Source organism: Danio aesculapii, chromosome 10 (assembly GCF_903798145.1).
Source record: "Danio aesculapii chromosome 10, fDanAes4.1, whole genome shotgun sequence".
NCBI classification, from domain to species: Eukaryota; Metazoa; Chordata; class Actinopteri; order Cypriniformes; family Danionidae; genus Danio; species Danio aesculapii.
In genome coordinates this window covers 19,603,304-19,618,263 of record NC_079444.1, presented here as the reverse complement: position 1 = coordinate 19,618,263, position 14,960 = coordinate 19,603,304, and the positions used below count along the sequence as shown (strand labels likewise).

Sequence of the window (14,960 nt, the reverse complement as noted above, 5' to 3'; positions counted from 1 at the left end):
GAGCCCTGTGTACGTAGTTTGGGCGTATGTGGTGTGCACGCTAACTAGCTGCAGCGCGCGCTAGAGCACGTAGATTGTGTTATCAGAGAAACACACGCGCTCGAGTCGGAACGCAAAGGTCCCGATCAGCGGCCAAACAGCCGACAGCCGACACGCATACATCCACGAGCCTTCACAATTAACCCCGCATTAATATTTCATTTGGCTGTTCAGTCGCTTCATTCACATTCACCAGAGTGCGCGTTCCTCTACGGGGCAAGTTCTCACAATCGCTGTTGGTGGCTTAGTAATTCGGTGATCCACTGAAAGTTGGTACGTTGTTATATATGCTTTAAATGATTAGCATATAATCATTTTAGCATATAATCATTTCTTACAAATACCTAATAAACATAATAGTCTACTTAGCATTTTTTTAACTTATTAAGTGTTGAAAAGACTAGAGTTTAAGGAGTTTCTCTTTTGTGTCTTTATAATAATTAAAATGTTAGATTTACAAAATAATTAAAGCTTTAGGATACAACTGTTTTCCTGTTGAACATAAAATGTTTTAAGTCTGGGTTTTTGTCTACACCATGCTTCTCAGGAATATTGTAAAATTGTTGTTTATTATATTTGTAATATTATTTATATTTCATTTCTAAGTTTTGTTGAGTCTTATTATTAGCTCATGAATGTAAATGAATAATTTATTAGCCTATTCTATTACACTACTTGAATATTTGTAAGCTTCTCTGGCAACGTATTTTGTTTTAAGCTTTATTTCAATTATTGAACATGTTTTTCCATCAACAATTTTAACACAGCCTGCACATAACATGCAGAAAAAAGTTACACAAACACAGTAACACACACTTCTTTATAGTGTCCACTAGTTAAGTTAGTTCACGTGTTGTAGTTTAGTTCACTCATTTAAGTAACTGCATCAATATGAATTAAGGATTTGTTCATGTTTAAGACAAATGGGCAATAAATTAAGAGTTGTATACTGTTGTAGATCAATCGTGGCCACAGATTATGAATTCATTTTATTTTGGTTAAACTGTGACCATGAATTAAGAAATTGTTGCCATGACTAGTTTGTTTCCTCATTGTGAATAAATTGTGCGCACTACATAATTATTTGTTCTTGTTTTAACTACAAGGAAAAATTATAACAATACACAGGGCTCTAGCACAATAATAATCTAATGTCACCAAAACAGATTTTAACCTATTCATTACAGAAAGAAGTGTTTTTACAAGTAAAAGTATTAGTCTTTATTTGTGTTTTAGATACATGTATAATATAATTCAACCACTTTATCTTATACTTTAATTCATTTATAACAAAAACACACTTGGCATATAAACTAATTGTCTTCCAATATTCACGAGACTCACCCAAACACGGACGAGTTATGAGAGATGCTGCTTTGCTTAGTCATTTTGGCGGAGTCCACTTTTTAGCTTGATAATTCTCTGGTGTGGCAAGAGGTTAACACACACCTCTGAGGACTCAACACATACTCAGGCCTTCCTAATCACTTTACAGATCCATCCGAGTAATAGCGTCAATACAACGATTGCTCCACAACAACTGTATCAGGCCAAATCTGAACCCGACGTCACAAAGTACACATTTATTGATTCATCATTCAGTTCACCTCTAATTGAAATTGGATTTTGAGTTTAGAAATGGGATGTGGATTACAGTTTAACACCTGATATCCCCCAACATGACATAAACAAACCACATTTCCTTCAGCAATCAAGTAGTATTATTGGGTGAAAAGGCCCTTTTTTAGCTGTCTCTAATTTTAGTGGTTTCTAAATTTGACTACAGGACTGATTTTGTATTGGTGCTAAAGTTTAGTACATTTAGCGGACTGGATGTCGTTGATGTGTATTGAGCTCAGTTTGGACTGTAATGAGTGTCTGCGTTTCTGGTGCATTTTCTTAAAGTCCTCTGTGATCTCCAGAACAGTTTTATTCTTGGTTTCAGGCACGTGGAACCACACAAAAACACCAGAGAAAAAGCAAAACACGAAAAACACGAGGAAGCAGAAGTAATCCAAATGCTCCTGTAAATTGAGAAATAGATTAGAAGGAGCTGAGAGTGTATACATGTTTCAAAGATGTCATTTTGTGTTTGTAAATATAGGAGGTATACTGACATCTACTGGCACGGATGTATGCAAAAGTACATGTGTACAATTACAGACTGTGAAAAGAAAATGCCTGGTTCACATTAAGCCATGATTAATTTATTCCACAAGCGAAAGTGTTGGATAACAAGACGAGTAACCAAATAAGGTGACCTTCTTCATGTAAAATTTAACAGTTGTTTTTAGAAGGCTATTAATATGAGTAAAATCGCATGTGTACATCATTGAAAATTATATTTTATTTAATATTGTGTATAATATAACATAATAACAAAATATTATACAAATAATATATTTAGATATATACTATTGAAAATATAGATGCAGTTAGCGTCTCAATTTGTTTTGAACCTGTTAAAAAGATCTATAGAAAACTTATATTTAATATTTGCTATTATAATAATTGTTGGTTTATTGTAGCCCTTGATTTCCATAAATTTTTAAGAGTTTATTTTAATAAAACTAAAATATCCAGTTCAACCTAAACTTAAATACTATATTTTCTATTGTTTGTGCATTGATGTTTATGTGGATTAAATAGTATTGAGTCAAATAACGAAATTACTTGATGGGCAATTAGGTAAACGTATCAGAATAAGTAATTAGAAAAGTAATTTAAATACAATTCTAATTATGTAATTAATAATTAATTACTTGTTCTCTGATTATAATACATAAAGAGTACTCTTATAATACATCATAAACACAGGCTTTATATTAAGTGTTACCAATAGTTTTCATTTTGGATTGCCCTAATTCACCTTTAAGATTAAAAAAGTGTCATTAAGCCATAAAGTTTTTAAGGTGGATCAACTCACCACTATGAGAGGAAACAACATGCCCACTAGGAAGAGTCCGGTCCAGTTGAGGACACAGGCAACCATAAATGCTGGTGGTTTGTAGGACTGTGTAAAAATCTCACCAGGAAGTGGTGCTGTCACTCCAGCTATGAAGGAGAGAATCCACAATAATGCTGAAACCAACATTACACAAACAAGAGACGCACTCTCTGAATGTATAAAATTACAGCAGAAATATGTGTGGATGTACCTGGTCCACTAGAAAAGAAGAAGATGTATATGAAAATGAGGACCATGCTGCAATATGGCATCCAGGACACAAAATCCTATAACAGAACCGGACAAATTTAATCTCAGGAATAGTTTGCATGTTGTATAGTAACAGTTTACACAGGTTTGGTTTATTTAAAGTTCATTGTAATGTAGCTCATTTGATATTATTGCTGAATAACTTACCAAACATTATTATTTTTTAATTGTCATTGGTAATTCACCTTTTCACATTTTTTAGACTTATTTTCTCCTCTTTCAGTCTGATCCTCACAGAACACTACTAATCAAGTGAATTTAAAAGACATAGTACATAATTTATGCGAAATGCAACTTCTTTTCTTAGGATATTCATTTAACTACATTTACTACATTATACTTGTATGATACTCTTTGTCATATTTGATGTTTGACGGGCTGACGAGGCAGTTTATATAAACTTCTATTATACTTTTATGTTTTTTTTATATTTTTAGTTGACACTTGATAGTTGCAGCCCGCCTTTTAGTTTAATTAGGCTGTATGAAAAAAAAATTGATATTTACTCAATTTTAAATTAAAATCAAGTACTCCTCCATAAACCGCCACTCCTCCATGAACTGCCACCTTATCGTGATGGAGGGGTTTGAGTGTCTGAGGGATCCTAAAAACTATGTTGTTGGGGGCTAATGTCCCTGGTAGGGACTTCCCAGGCAAAAAGGTCTTAGGTGACAGGTCAGACTAAGTGCGGTTTAACAACACCTTATGAACATAAAACATTGAGGACCATGACGTCGCTCAGTATGGCACAGCCGGGGCCCATATGTGAGCAACTGGGTGGTCAGGTTTTAACCCAACGGAATCCGATTGGGCTCAGTCTGAAGGAGCGACATGGGACCATCCAGGCCGTGGTACACAGGACCAACTCTATAGGCTCACCAGGGTGCTCGAGGGTTCACGGGACTATGCCCAACCAGCTCAATAGACACCAACCAGTCAGATTTGGAAAAGGCATTCGATCGTGTCCCTCGTGGCATTCTGTGGGGGGTGCTCTGGGAGTATGGGGTCTAAGGTGCTCTGTTAAGGGCTGTCTGGTCCACAGGAGATTGGTTCAAATTGCCAGCAATAAGTCAGAATTGTGGACTCTGCAGAATTCTGTTTATAATTTTATGGACAGAATTTCTATGCGTAGTCTTGTGCCAGAAGGGGTTTGATTGAGGGACCACAGGATTTCATCTCTTTTATTCGATGTTGCTCGAACAATGAACAGGTAGATGTTGTTCTGCTAACTTCATCAGACATGGATCTTCAGCATGCACTGGAGCAGCATGCATTCGGAGCTGCCTAGTGTGATGTGGCTGGGATAAAAATCAGCACCTCCAAGTCTGAGGCCATGGTGCTCCTCTGGAAAAAGGTGGCTTGCCATCTCCGGGTTGGAGGAAAGTCCTTACGCCAGGTGAAGTATCTTGGGATTTTGTTCATGAGTAAGGGAACAATGAAACACAAGATTGACAGATGGATCGATGCAGCTGCAGCAGTGATGCGGTCAATGTACTGGTTGTGGTAAAAAAGCAACTGAGCTGAAAGGCAAAGCTCTCGATTTACCAGCCTATCTACGTTCCTACTCTATGGTCATGAGTTTTGGGTCATGCCCGAAAGGAGAAGATCTTGAATACAAGCAGCTGAAATTAGTTTCCTTCGCAGGTTGGCAGGGCACACCCTTATTGATAGGGTGCGGAGCAATGTCAATCGGAGTAGAGCCACTGCTCCTCGGCATTCAGAAAAGCCAGCTGAGGAGGCTTGGGCATCTTTTTTAGATGTTTCCTGGATGCCTACCTAAGGAGGTGTTCCAGGCATGTCCCACCTGGAGGAGACTTCTGGGAAGACCCAGGACATGCTGGAGGGACTATGTCTCTCAGCTGGCCTGAAAACACCTCAAGGCCCCTCTTAGCAGAGCTGGAGGAAGTGTCTGGGGAGAGGGAAGTCTGGGGTTCTCTCCTGAGACTGCTAAAATCCTAAATCTTAAATTACTAATTTACTCATCCTTCAATAGTCACAAGTTTCTTTTTGTGGAACCCAAAAGATGATATTTTGGAAAAATGCTGGAAACCTGTAACCACTGACTTCCATAGTATTTGTTCCCCTTCAGTCTGGGAACTCCAATGTCATGTCAGTATGACACTTTGGGAGAATTGCTAAATGACCAGTCATTCTGAAGTGTAAGAAAACGGGCCAATGCATGACTATGAATTTGCAGGGCACAGCTCTCACAAGTGCTGCCGATTACAATCAGTTGAGTATAAAGCTACCACCTGTAGGAGAGCAAGCCAGACTTTTTGCTCAACATCTGCTGAGATGAATTGAGTATCCAGTGCAGGTGATAACGCAGACAGTGGCGGTCAGCTGGGTGATTATCCCGCATTTCACTGGGTACTTCTAAAAAAGTAGTCCAAAAAAAGAGCAGATTTTTCTTAGACAGCAACATGGTCAGACAACGTGGCTTTTTTTAAGACGATGTCCTGCCCATGCGTTTATGGATGTGGTGGTTCTTGTCTCTGGATGATGAGCACAGGTACTGCATCACATGTCTAAAGGTCCAGCATATTGATGCAGTGCTTGCAAACACTACATGCCTGTTACATAACTTAGATTGCAGCTCACACCGCGAAAGTGGTGAGCGGTCAGGCAGATCTGAGGATTAAAGTGGGGGTTTATCCAGGCTTCAAGTGGTTGTGTCAGTTCATCCTCTGGGATGGCTGCACTTCCAATTGATGACACTGGAGATCAGATTGATCAGATGCCAAAGGGCAAGCTGTCATGTTCAGAGGACAGACCAGGCCCACTACCACACTCTGGGTGCAAAGCACAGTCACAGACCTGGAGTCAAGCATGATGGCTGTGCTTTGCCGGGCTGCTCCAGTGGTGGGTCTAGAGGTGTCATCACCCTGGTCCCGCTGTGGGACCAACTAGAGGGCTGCAGTGTGGGGGCTAACATAAGAGGTAAATCCTTCCAGCCCCCTGTCCCCTTCTTCCCAAAGACACACAATGAGCTTACACAGATATGCTTTTGTCTGCCCGATCCTCATGGGCTTCTGCCCTTACCTCCTTCGATGGTGGGGTGGCCAGTGGATATGAGGCTATTCCCCAGGTGGTGACGATGCCACCTGAAGGGGTAAGTCAAGACCCCCATCCAAGAGGTGTGGGTTATCTGTGTCTTGCTCAGCCAGAGCCCACACCACCATGGGCCATGCCACTTCTGCACAAGCAGAAGATGAACGATGGAAACACTAGTGGTCCAGGAACACCGCCTGTGGCCTACCCTGGTAGATATGCACCACACTGACAGGCATGGCTTTATTGGCACACCCATATCCTAGGCAGCTCCAAGATCTGCTCCCCTGCCACAGACCATTCCATTGGCTAGCAGCTGTGTCAAGCCCCCTGCAGGAAGCCGATACCCCCGTCTCAGAGCGCTGCTAAGTCTGGTAAACAGACCACAAAATGAACCTGAAGTGGGCTGCCTGGAGATAAGAAGGACTGTTCTTTCCCCAGAAGGCTGGGAATTCCACCTGCAGATAAAGGCAGTGCACCACACGTGGCCAATGTTACCTAAGAAAGAGCGGGTTTTTCCTAGCTAGACTCTGTCTGATGAAGTTGGCAGGAAGACAATGGTCTCACTGAAGTTTTTTCAGAGGCTCTTGGAGCATATGTTATCTGCAGCCGCAGTAACGATCAAATTGAGTGTTGAGATTTTTCATATGAGACCACTTTAGCACTGGCTTCACAATCGGGTTCCCCATGCACGATCGGGTCCTCCTTGATTAATTCCCCTGAGGAAGCACTTCCTTTCTCAGGGACGGGGCACCCTCTAGCACTGATCTCTGGAACCTCCATGGGTGGAAGACTTCAGTGTCAGTAGTTAACAGCATCACACCTTTTACAAGATCCTCTGTGTGGTGCACTTCTTACCAAGAAGAACCCAGAACATGCCAGATCAGTGTGTATACTATCCTCCTTCAGATAATCTGGAGTGGAAGCTGTCACCCTCCTCACGGTTTTTGCGTTTTGTGTTGCTGCCATCTCTGCTCATTATGACATGGCAAATGGCAGCCAGCAGCACCTCTCTTGTTAATAATTTAATAATTCGCCATATACACAAACTATAACGTGCCATCTTATTCAATAATTAACTACTCAACATACAGTACATACTCAGGAAAGTATTATGCAATAAAATTGAAATTAAAAATTAATAAAACTGGGGAAAAAAACTGTCATACCTGAAGGTAAAGTGTGAGCGTGAGCAGAGCTAGCGAGGCGGCCATGCAGATGTAACCCCTAAAGAGAAGCAATCTCTTCCCTGTACTCTCAATGATAAGCACCTTAAAAAAATATATGAAAAAAAAGAAAGGTGTAAACAACAAGCATAAGGGTCCTTTTAACCAGGTCACATCATGGTTTTGTGCTTGAATGAAATATTGGAGTGGTAAAGTGCAGCTCACGCAGGCTATGGAGGTGGAGACTTCACAAAGGCCTGTCCCAAGAGCAGCATAGCGCAAGTTCTCCTTGGCAATACCAGCAGCTTGAAAGACATCAAATGAATACAGATAAACCTGCAAAAAAGATTATACCAGTAATATGGAAAACAGTAGCTATAAAATTAGAAAAATTCTTTTGACCGCAGAGTCACACATGCAGCCAATCAGCAGTAAGGGGGGTAGTTCTAGTAACTATAGTGATGATGTTAAAAAAAAAAAGGGAGACATCCATTTGGGTTATTTGGTGCTTTCAAATATTAACCTTGCTGACAAAATTTTCTCAGTGCATCTTTAAAGAAACATTCCACTATTCTTTTGGTAAAAGGTTCACTTAGAGTTAACCAGTTGAGTTTTACTATTTTTTTAATTCATTCAGCCAATCTCCAGTACACTTTTAGCTTAGCTTAGCTTAGCTTCATTGAATCAGATTAGACCATTAGCATCTCTCTCAAAAAATGAAACAGAAGGATGAAAAAAAGCCTTACAGGGGGAACAGAGGGAATTAATGTTTTCTGTGCTGTGTCATTAAGCTCATTTCCAGAACAGACTGTGGCATATGGCTCTGTGTTTTCACAAAGTAAGCACTCTCAATTTTCTTTTTTTTAAATCAACTAGGTATGTTGGTGTTGTAACTCACAGCATTGATGCCGCAAAGTTGCAGAGTAATGAATGTGACTATGATGGTAAACAGCTGCCAGCGAACATTGTGGTCCACGAAGAGGTCCACGAGACTGTGGATCTTCACACCCTTTAGGGCAGCATGTTCAGCCAACATCTCCTCCATCTCTGGTCCAGGGTCCTGTTCAGTTCCCCATAGCCTGTGCAGAGCTGAGCAAGAGCAACATCTTAAATTGATTGAAATTTAGGTTCCCTTCAGATCGGCAACAAAAACGTGGTGTCTGCCAATTAATCAGGCGAGTATATAGCTTCAGAAGCCTCACAGAGCAGCTGAAAAGACTATCTGCAGAGCTGTCTTCCAAAGAGAAAGCTGGGCTTTCGAGCTCTCCGCCATCACCGCTCTTGATGGTGGGATGACTAGAGGGTATGAAGCTATCCCCCAGGTGGAGTGCACTATTACGGTCAACTTTTACTGGCAGTGCACATCCACTTGGAGGGGTCAGCCGAAGCTCCCTTTCAATGCGTGTAGGTTATTTAAGTCTCTCACGGCCAGAGACTACACTGCTGCAGGCCAGGCCATTTCTGCTCTACATGAAGCGACCCTGGGATGGGCCACCCGGAGAAGAGTTGCTCTTTTCCCGGTGGAGGGCCAGGGAATTCCATCACAGAACATTAAGCTGTTGGCCAACTGGCCAGCGGTGACCAAATTGTCAAAAAAAGAGCAGACTTTCTTCTCTCCATACTTTATCATGCCCAGAAATATCTGTGGGTTAAAGTCAATCCTAGATCTGCACATTCTAAACTGTTATCTGCACAAAATGCCATTCAGGATGCTTAGGCAGAGGCGCATCATCTGGTGCATCCATCCTTAGGAATGGTTTGCAGCAATAGATCTGAAGGACATGTATTTTCATGTCTTCATTTTTACATGCCACCGGCCATTTCTCCAGTATGCGTTCGAAAAACGAGCATGACATTACAAGGTCATCAGAGGGGAAGTGCTGTATCAAAACAGAAGTTAGCCCACTGGATAGTAAATGCCATTGCCCTCGCATATCAGTGCCAGGGCAAGCCATGTCCCCCGGGAGTGAGAGTTCACTCAACAAGAAGTGTCGCCTCCTGGGGCGTTAGCACACAACAATGTGTAGAGCTGAGGGTTGAGGAACACCTAATACATTCACAAGATTCTATAATCTTCAGGTGAAGCCGGTTTCCTCTCGATTACTGGGTGATTCCAATGTGATGTGTGTGCTTATTCTACTCTGCTTAGTGAGTTCTCAATCTGGCGAACCCTAGTAAGTTCCTCTGAGGCCCCCAGCATCCAACTCAGTGGAGGAGCCGGGTGCTTGGCCCAGTACAATGTCTGGTATGCCTGCTTGGTCTACCCACGTGCTAGGAATTGGTGCCAGCATTTCGTGATCCCCATTGGCGATCCTATGCATCACTCAGCCATGGTGCAGTTGCCCCTTGTCAGGTGGACCCGTGTCTTCACTATCCACTAACCAGCTGATCACATGTTGTGCTCCTCCTGGATAGGGGTAGCCTGTATGCATATATTGTCACCAAGTTTCCCCTTTGGGTAGCAGGTGGCCCCTGCAGCATCCTTCCTATTTGGGACTGGCAGACTTTTACAACATACTGTCATATTCCAAAATCCTTGGTCTATAATCAGCTAAGGAAAAAGACATCGTACACCCCCCTAAATTATAAATTATTCCAATATTCTGGTAGTTAAAGGGTCTGTGGGTGTTGGAAGGTTGGGCTTTTGGTGATGCTTGTGCGTTTATGCCAAGCTTGGCAAACTCCTCACCAAATATGTGACCGGCTCAGCTGCTGTGTTGTTTTCCATACACATTCTCAAAATTGTCTCCTTAGACACCACGTCATAGTTCCCAATCTGAAGGGGAACATCCTGGTTATGTCTGTAACCCATGTTCCCTGAAGTGTGGAACATGGTGTCTCCATCACCACAGCAGCTGTGTGTCCTTCAGTGATTTAAATCCTGGCTTGCTCTACTGTAGGTGCTGGCTATATACTCCCCTGATTAATTGGCAGCACTTACGGGAGCTGCACTCTGCCAACTCGTAGGTACTCATTAGCCTATTTTCTTACTCTACAGTGTGATTGGTCTTCCAGCGATCTCCAAACAATGTTTCTCTAGACACCACATCGTAGTTCCTTCCTTTAGGGAACGTGGGTTATGGACAAAACCAGGATACTGGTTCTGATACATTCCGGCTTGAGTAGCAAGAAGCATTGACACTGAAAGGAGCTGTTGTGTTGCACAAGGTACTTTTAAGAACCTAGTTAATAGCCACTATGGTGGTCCAGTGAGAACTGTACCGTTGTTTGTATGTTATGTATTCGCCCAATCAATGTACAATTAAGATGATCCCAGTTCTTCCTTTATCCATTAGTTATAGGAACTATGAAAATTGTCCTCTATATTTGAGTTTATGGTTGGTAAAATTTCCTGCATAAACTGAAAGTTATGATAATCTTATTTTTTTTCTGTTTTCGATTAAAGATTTTCAGTATAAACGTTTTATTTCACAAGGCCAATGCAAATCCTATTCCTTCAAGCCATGGCACATTTTGAACAAATGATTTCATGAATCTTGTATCAGATATTAATGTATGCGTAAATGTCAGAGACAGTGTGTGTGGTTCTGACCAGTCTCACAGCCGTGTTTGTCTGCCTTCTCGAGCAGCAGGTACCGCGGGGACTCAGGGAGAAAGGGCAGGGTCAGTAGCTGCAGGAGCCCAGCCGCCCCGCTGAAAGCCAGCAGCCAAATCCAGCCCTCCTCAGTGCCTAACACCTCACTGACACACACACACACGCACACGCGCGCACACACACACACACACACACGCACACGTTTGAGAAGGATCCAAGGGTTTGTGTATTCATGGCTTGACTACTGCGATTCTCTTTATAAGGGAGTATTTCAATCTAAAATAAATAGACTTCAGATGGTTCAAAACGTCAAATTTGACATATTTCTCCCATACTATATTCTCTCCACTGGTTGCCAGTTCAGTACAGAATCAAGTTTAAAATTTTACGGTTTGTTTTTAGGTCACTGAGTGGAAAGGTGATCTCTACAAGTCTTGATGGTTGAGCAGTGATGTCGGCGCCGATAGCCAAGTGGTTAAGGGTGCCAACATACAGCCCTGAGGTGCTTACGACGACCAGAGTTCAATTACGATCCTGTTCCCCTCTCACTGCTCCCCACACTGTCTCAACTGTACTGTCCTACTAGTCATCCAGTCTCCCTCCGGTGAGTCTCTTTAAAACATTTAAAACAAACTTAAATAACAACCCCTTTACTAATGCTTTTAACTGTCCATAAATTATACAGTTGTCATTAATCAATGTTTTTTCTACACTCTTGGTCTTTTTTTAATGCACTGTGGTCATCTATATACATTTTATTTATTTATTTCTTTATTTTTTGCTTAAGTTTTGTACATCCACCTAATTTTGTAAAAATGAATGTTAACTTCATTCTTATTGGCCAACACAATTTGTTGTGTGGAATACAGTGTATAAAAAATTATTAGATTTTTTTTCCTACTATGGATGTCAATGGCTTACCAACATTCTTCAAAATATCTTCTTTTGTGTTCAACAGAAAAACAGAAACCCATACAAGTTTGGAACTATTTGAGTGTGAATAAAGCATGACTAAATGTTATAATTGGATTGATAACGTTTCCTTTTGATGACCCACCTGATCCCAAGCAGCTGGCCGAAAAACTTGCCTAATGAGACAAAAGAGGCCACAGACACGCCAACCATCCCACGCAGCCTTTTGGGGGCGCACTCCAAAATATACATTGTGTGGACAGTCAGACTGACACCTGTAAAAACATCAGTCATATAGGTGATACGGTAAGGTGCAATTTAATAATAATAATAATAGTAATGATAATAATAATAAAAGTTTTCAACATACCAGCGTTTATGCCGTACAGAACCCGTGCCACCATGATCATCTCAAACGAGAGCGCAGTTTTACTGAACAATATGAGGATGGCTCCACTGATTGCCAAAACATTGTTCAAAAGAAGAGTCGTCTTCCTATGGAGGATTAAAAACACACGTCATATTCTATAAAACATCAACTATGATGAACTTCTGATAAATGGTTTTAAGATTGAACTGCTTTATAGTATGTTGTTTTCTGAGTCAGATTCTCTATACATGCTATTATGTTGCCAAATAATCGACATGCAAGTCAATGAACACCAAACCAAGTCAAGTTCAAAGCACAGAGTTTAATTAAACGGTTATCATTTATATTGTCATGTAATTTTAAAATCAACAACAGAAACAGAAGACATGTTAAATGTACAAATTAAAGGCAACTAGAAAACTAAGAGCTAAAGTACATTGACATTGCTCTGTTGGCTAATGGGTAAAGCTAAACACTGTTTAACAAATAACTATGAATAAAATATTTAACTATTTTGGTGAAATGCTGGTTTGAGTGCAATGTTAACGAAGCTAAGGTCAAAGTCACTTTTTGGTAGGAATCTTCTGTAACATGAAAACCAAGCCTAAACTCATTCATTCATTCTGTTTCAGAATTATTGTTGTTTTTATTATTAATGTTATTCTTAAACTATTTTCGAACTGCCGGTTGGGATACAGAACAGAAGTGACGAAGGTTATGCTAGATTGATTTTACAGAAATCTCACAGTCTGTTTGTTTCCACCCATAGCATTATTTCAGATCAATTCTAGAATTAAAAGCCCATGTTGCTCATTGAATTACTCCAATTTGGTAATTGATTCACTTGCTTAGTATGCTCAATATCCAAAGATGCTTCTGAAAAGATTAATGTCTGCACCTACAGTACTATATCAGCCTACTGTTCAAAATGTAATATCTGTTTTTTTGCTTATTAAAAGAAAATAATATTTGCATTATATTGATTTATGATTAAACTGAATTTTCTGACTTTTATATTATTACAAATGTTTTTAATTTTAATCAATGCTATTAAACACAATTCAAAGCAATTTGAAAAAACTAAATAAAAATCTACAATAAATAAAATCCACAGCTATATGACACACCTTTTTATTAATAATATTACGACGTTGTCTTTAAACACAGAACCAGCATGTTACAATTATTTATGAAGAATCATGTTGACACTAAAGACTAAATTAATGACCATTGATAATTCACAGAACACAATAATATTTAAGATGATTTTTCTTCCAACATATTAGTTTGTTTCTTTACAGAATTTTCATCAAATAAATGCAGTCTTAGAAAAGCTTTTGAAGACAAACATTATATTCATTATATTGATATTATTCATTAAAAAAATATCATGCTGACCACAAACAGTGGTATTATCAAGACTACTTTAAGGTATAGCTGCAGCTGCAGAAAAAAATAAATCTAGTCTACACTTTAAAATATATAGTGGAAAAAGTCATTTGTTATGGTTTATTTTTGTCATTCTTGAAGTCTCCTCATCATCTTTCACTTTTATTGTATGGAAGAGAGCAGCATGAACAATTCACTAAATATCTTCTTTTACTTGTGTTAAAATGTAAACTTTATGTTTAACCTACTTTCTTCCATGATTCAACTGTTTTCATCCAAAACATACCACCTCGACACAAGCACACACACACACACACACACACACACGCACTATGTGCCAATACCCAGACTGAATACTTCGGCAATATGGATGCACTTCCATTACCTTCCATACATGCCAGCCACACGTCCAGCATACAGTGTCCCGGCCAATCCTCCAATGCTATAAATGGACACAATGAAGGACCAGATGAGGGACAGTTCCCAGGGCTCCAGAGGGTGTCCATAACGCTGCTGGCAGGTGCTGTTCACCAGCTCTTTAATGAACTAGCAACATAAGCACAAGTCTCAGTTGATTGTGTCATCATTCATTTCATGTTATTGAACCACAGCACTTCGCAGGTTAGCACCAACACACAAGCCCTGATATGTATTGAGTTTTCCATCCTTTGGGGAGGTCACATTTTAAGATAGTGGCAGAAATGCATTTGATTAACACTGATTACCTCCGATCCCCCTATTTGCAGACAGTAAATCACCAAAAGACACTTTATAACAAAAAACAATGATGCTTACAGGTGACGGGGAGTTCAGGACAGAAATATGAAAGCCGTATTGGAAGGTCCCTCCAATTCCTGCAATGAAAATGGCTGCAACGAGTACAGGACTTTTCATCTGAAAAAAAAAGATTTTAGTGAAAACTAAATAATGAAAGTAACTTGTAATTTCATAGTTGTGATAGTACCAGTTGTCGTAAAGCCCCCGTCATTGTATGTGCCAGTGAAGTGTTGCTCTACTGTATGAAGTCTGAGTGAAGAAAATAGTAAAGATGACAAAGCAAAAACAGTAATGCCTGACATACAGTTGATGTGTAACTTTTCATGCTTGGATGAGTTTTTGATGACATAATAGGGTAAAGGTGACAAGCCGAATTCATCTTCACACTTCCCTCGAGTACTGTGAATGAAAGCAGATTATTCTGTGTCAAAAATTAATAAAGCTAAAATGTCAATACAGCAGTCTCCACAGCTTATGAAGTGA

General features: G+C 40.1%; 1 protein-coding gene and 1 long non-coding RNA gene across 3 annotated transcripts; one reads left to right on the top strand and one right to left on the bottom strand.

Annotated features, from left to right (window-relative positions):
- The first annotated feature begins 129 nt into the window (after positions 1-129).
- LOC130236080 (uncharacterized) lies at positions 130-14,843 on the top strand. Of its 2 annotated transcripts, none has more exons than XR_008838440.1 (4): positions 130-312; positions 11,432-11,633; positions 11,988-12,247; positions 14,498-14,843. It is a non-coding gene; the product is annotated as an uncharacterized LOC130236080 (long non-coding RNA). The 2 variants fall into 2 exon arrangements; XR_008838439.1 differs by lacking the exon at positions 14,498-14,843 and adding an exon at positions 12,331-12,813.
- On the bottom strand, positions 1,211-14,712 carry slc2a11l (solute carrier family 2 member 11, like). Its single transcript, XM_056466650.1, has 12 exons — positions 14,665-14,712; positions 14,496-14,594; positions 14,086-14,246; positions 12,312-12,436; positions 12,087-12,216; positions 11,027-11,175; positions 8,372-8,562; positions 7,699-7,809; positions 7,477-7,578; positions 3,198-3,273; positions 2,966-3,093; positions 1,211-2,063 (listed from the first exon to the last, which is right to left on the bottom strand). Exons 1-12 carry the CDS (start codon positions 14,686-14,688, stop codon positions 1,845-1,847), a joined length of 1,515 nt encoding a protein of 504 aa, XP_056322625.1. The 5' UTR covers positions 14,689-14,712; the 3' UTR covers positions 1,211-1,844.
- Positions 14,844-14,960: the final 117 nt, after the last annotated feature.

What these genes read in the sequence shown, in the direction of transcription:
- slc2a11l (XM_056466650.1), bottom strand. Translation starts at nt 14,688, where the DNA reads ATGACGGGGGCTTTACGACAACTG. An exon ending in TCCTGAACTCCCCGTCACCT is followed by an intron (nt 14,247 to 14,495) that starts GTAAGCATCATT and finishes TTATGTTGCTAG; the next exon opens with TTCATTAAAGAGCTGGTGAA. An exon ending in TCTCCACCTCCATAGCCTGC is followed by an intron (nt 7,579 to 7,698) that starts GTGAGCTGCACT and finishes TATTTTTTTAAG; the next exon opens with GTGCTTATCATTGAGAGTAC.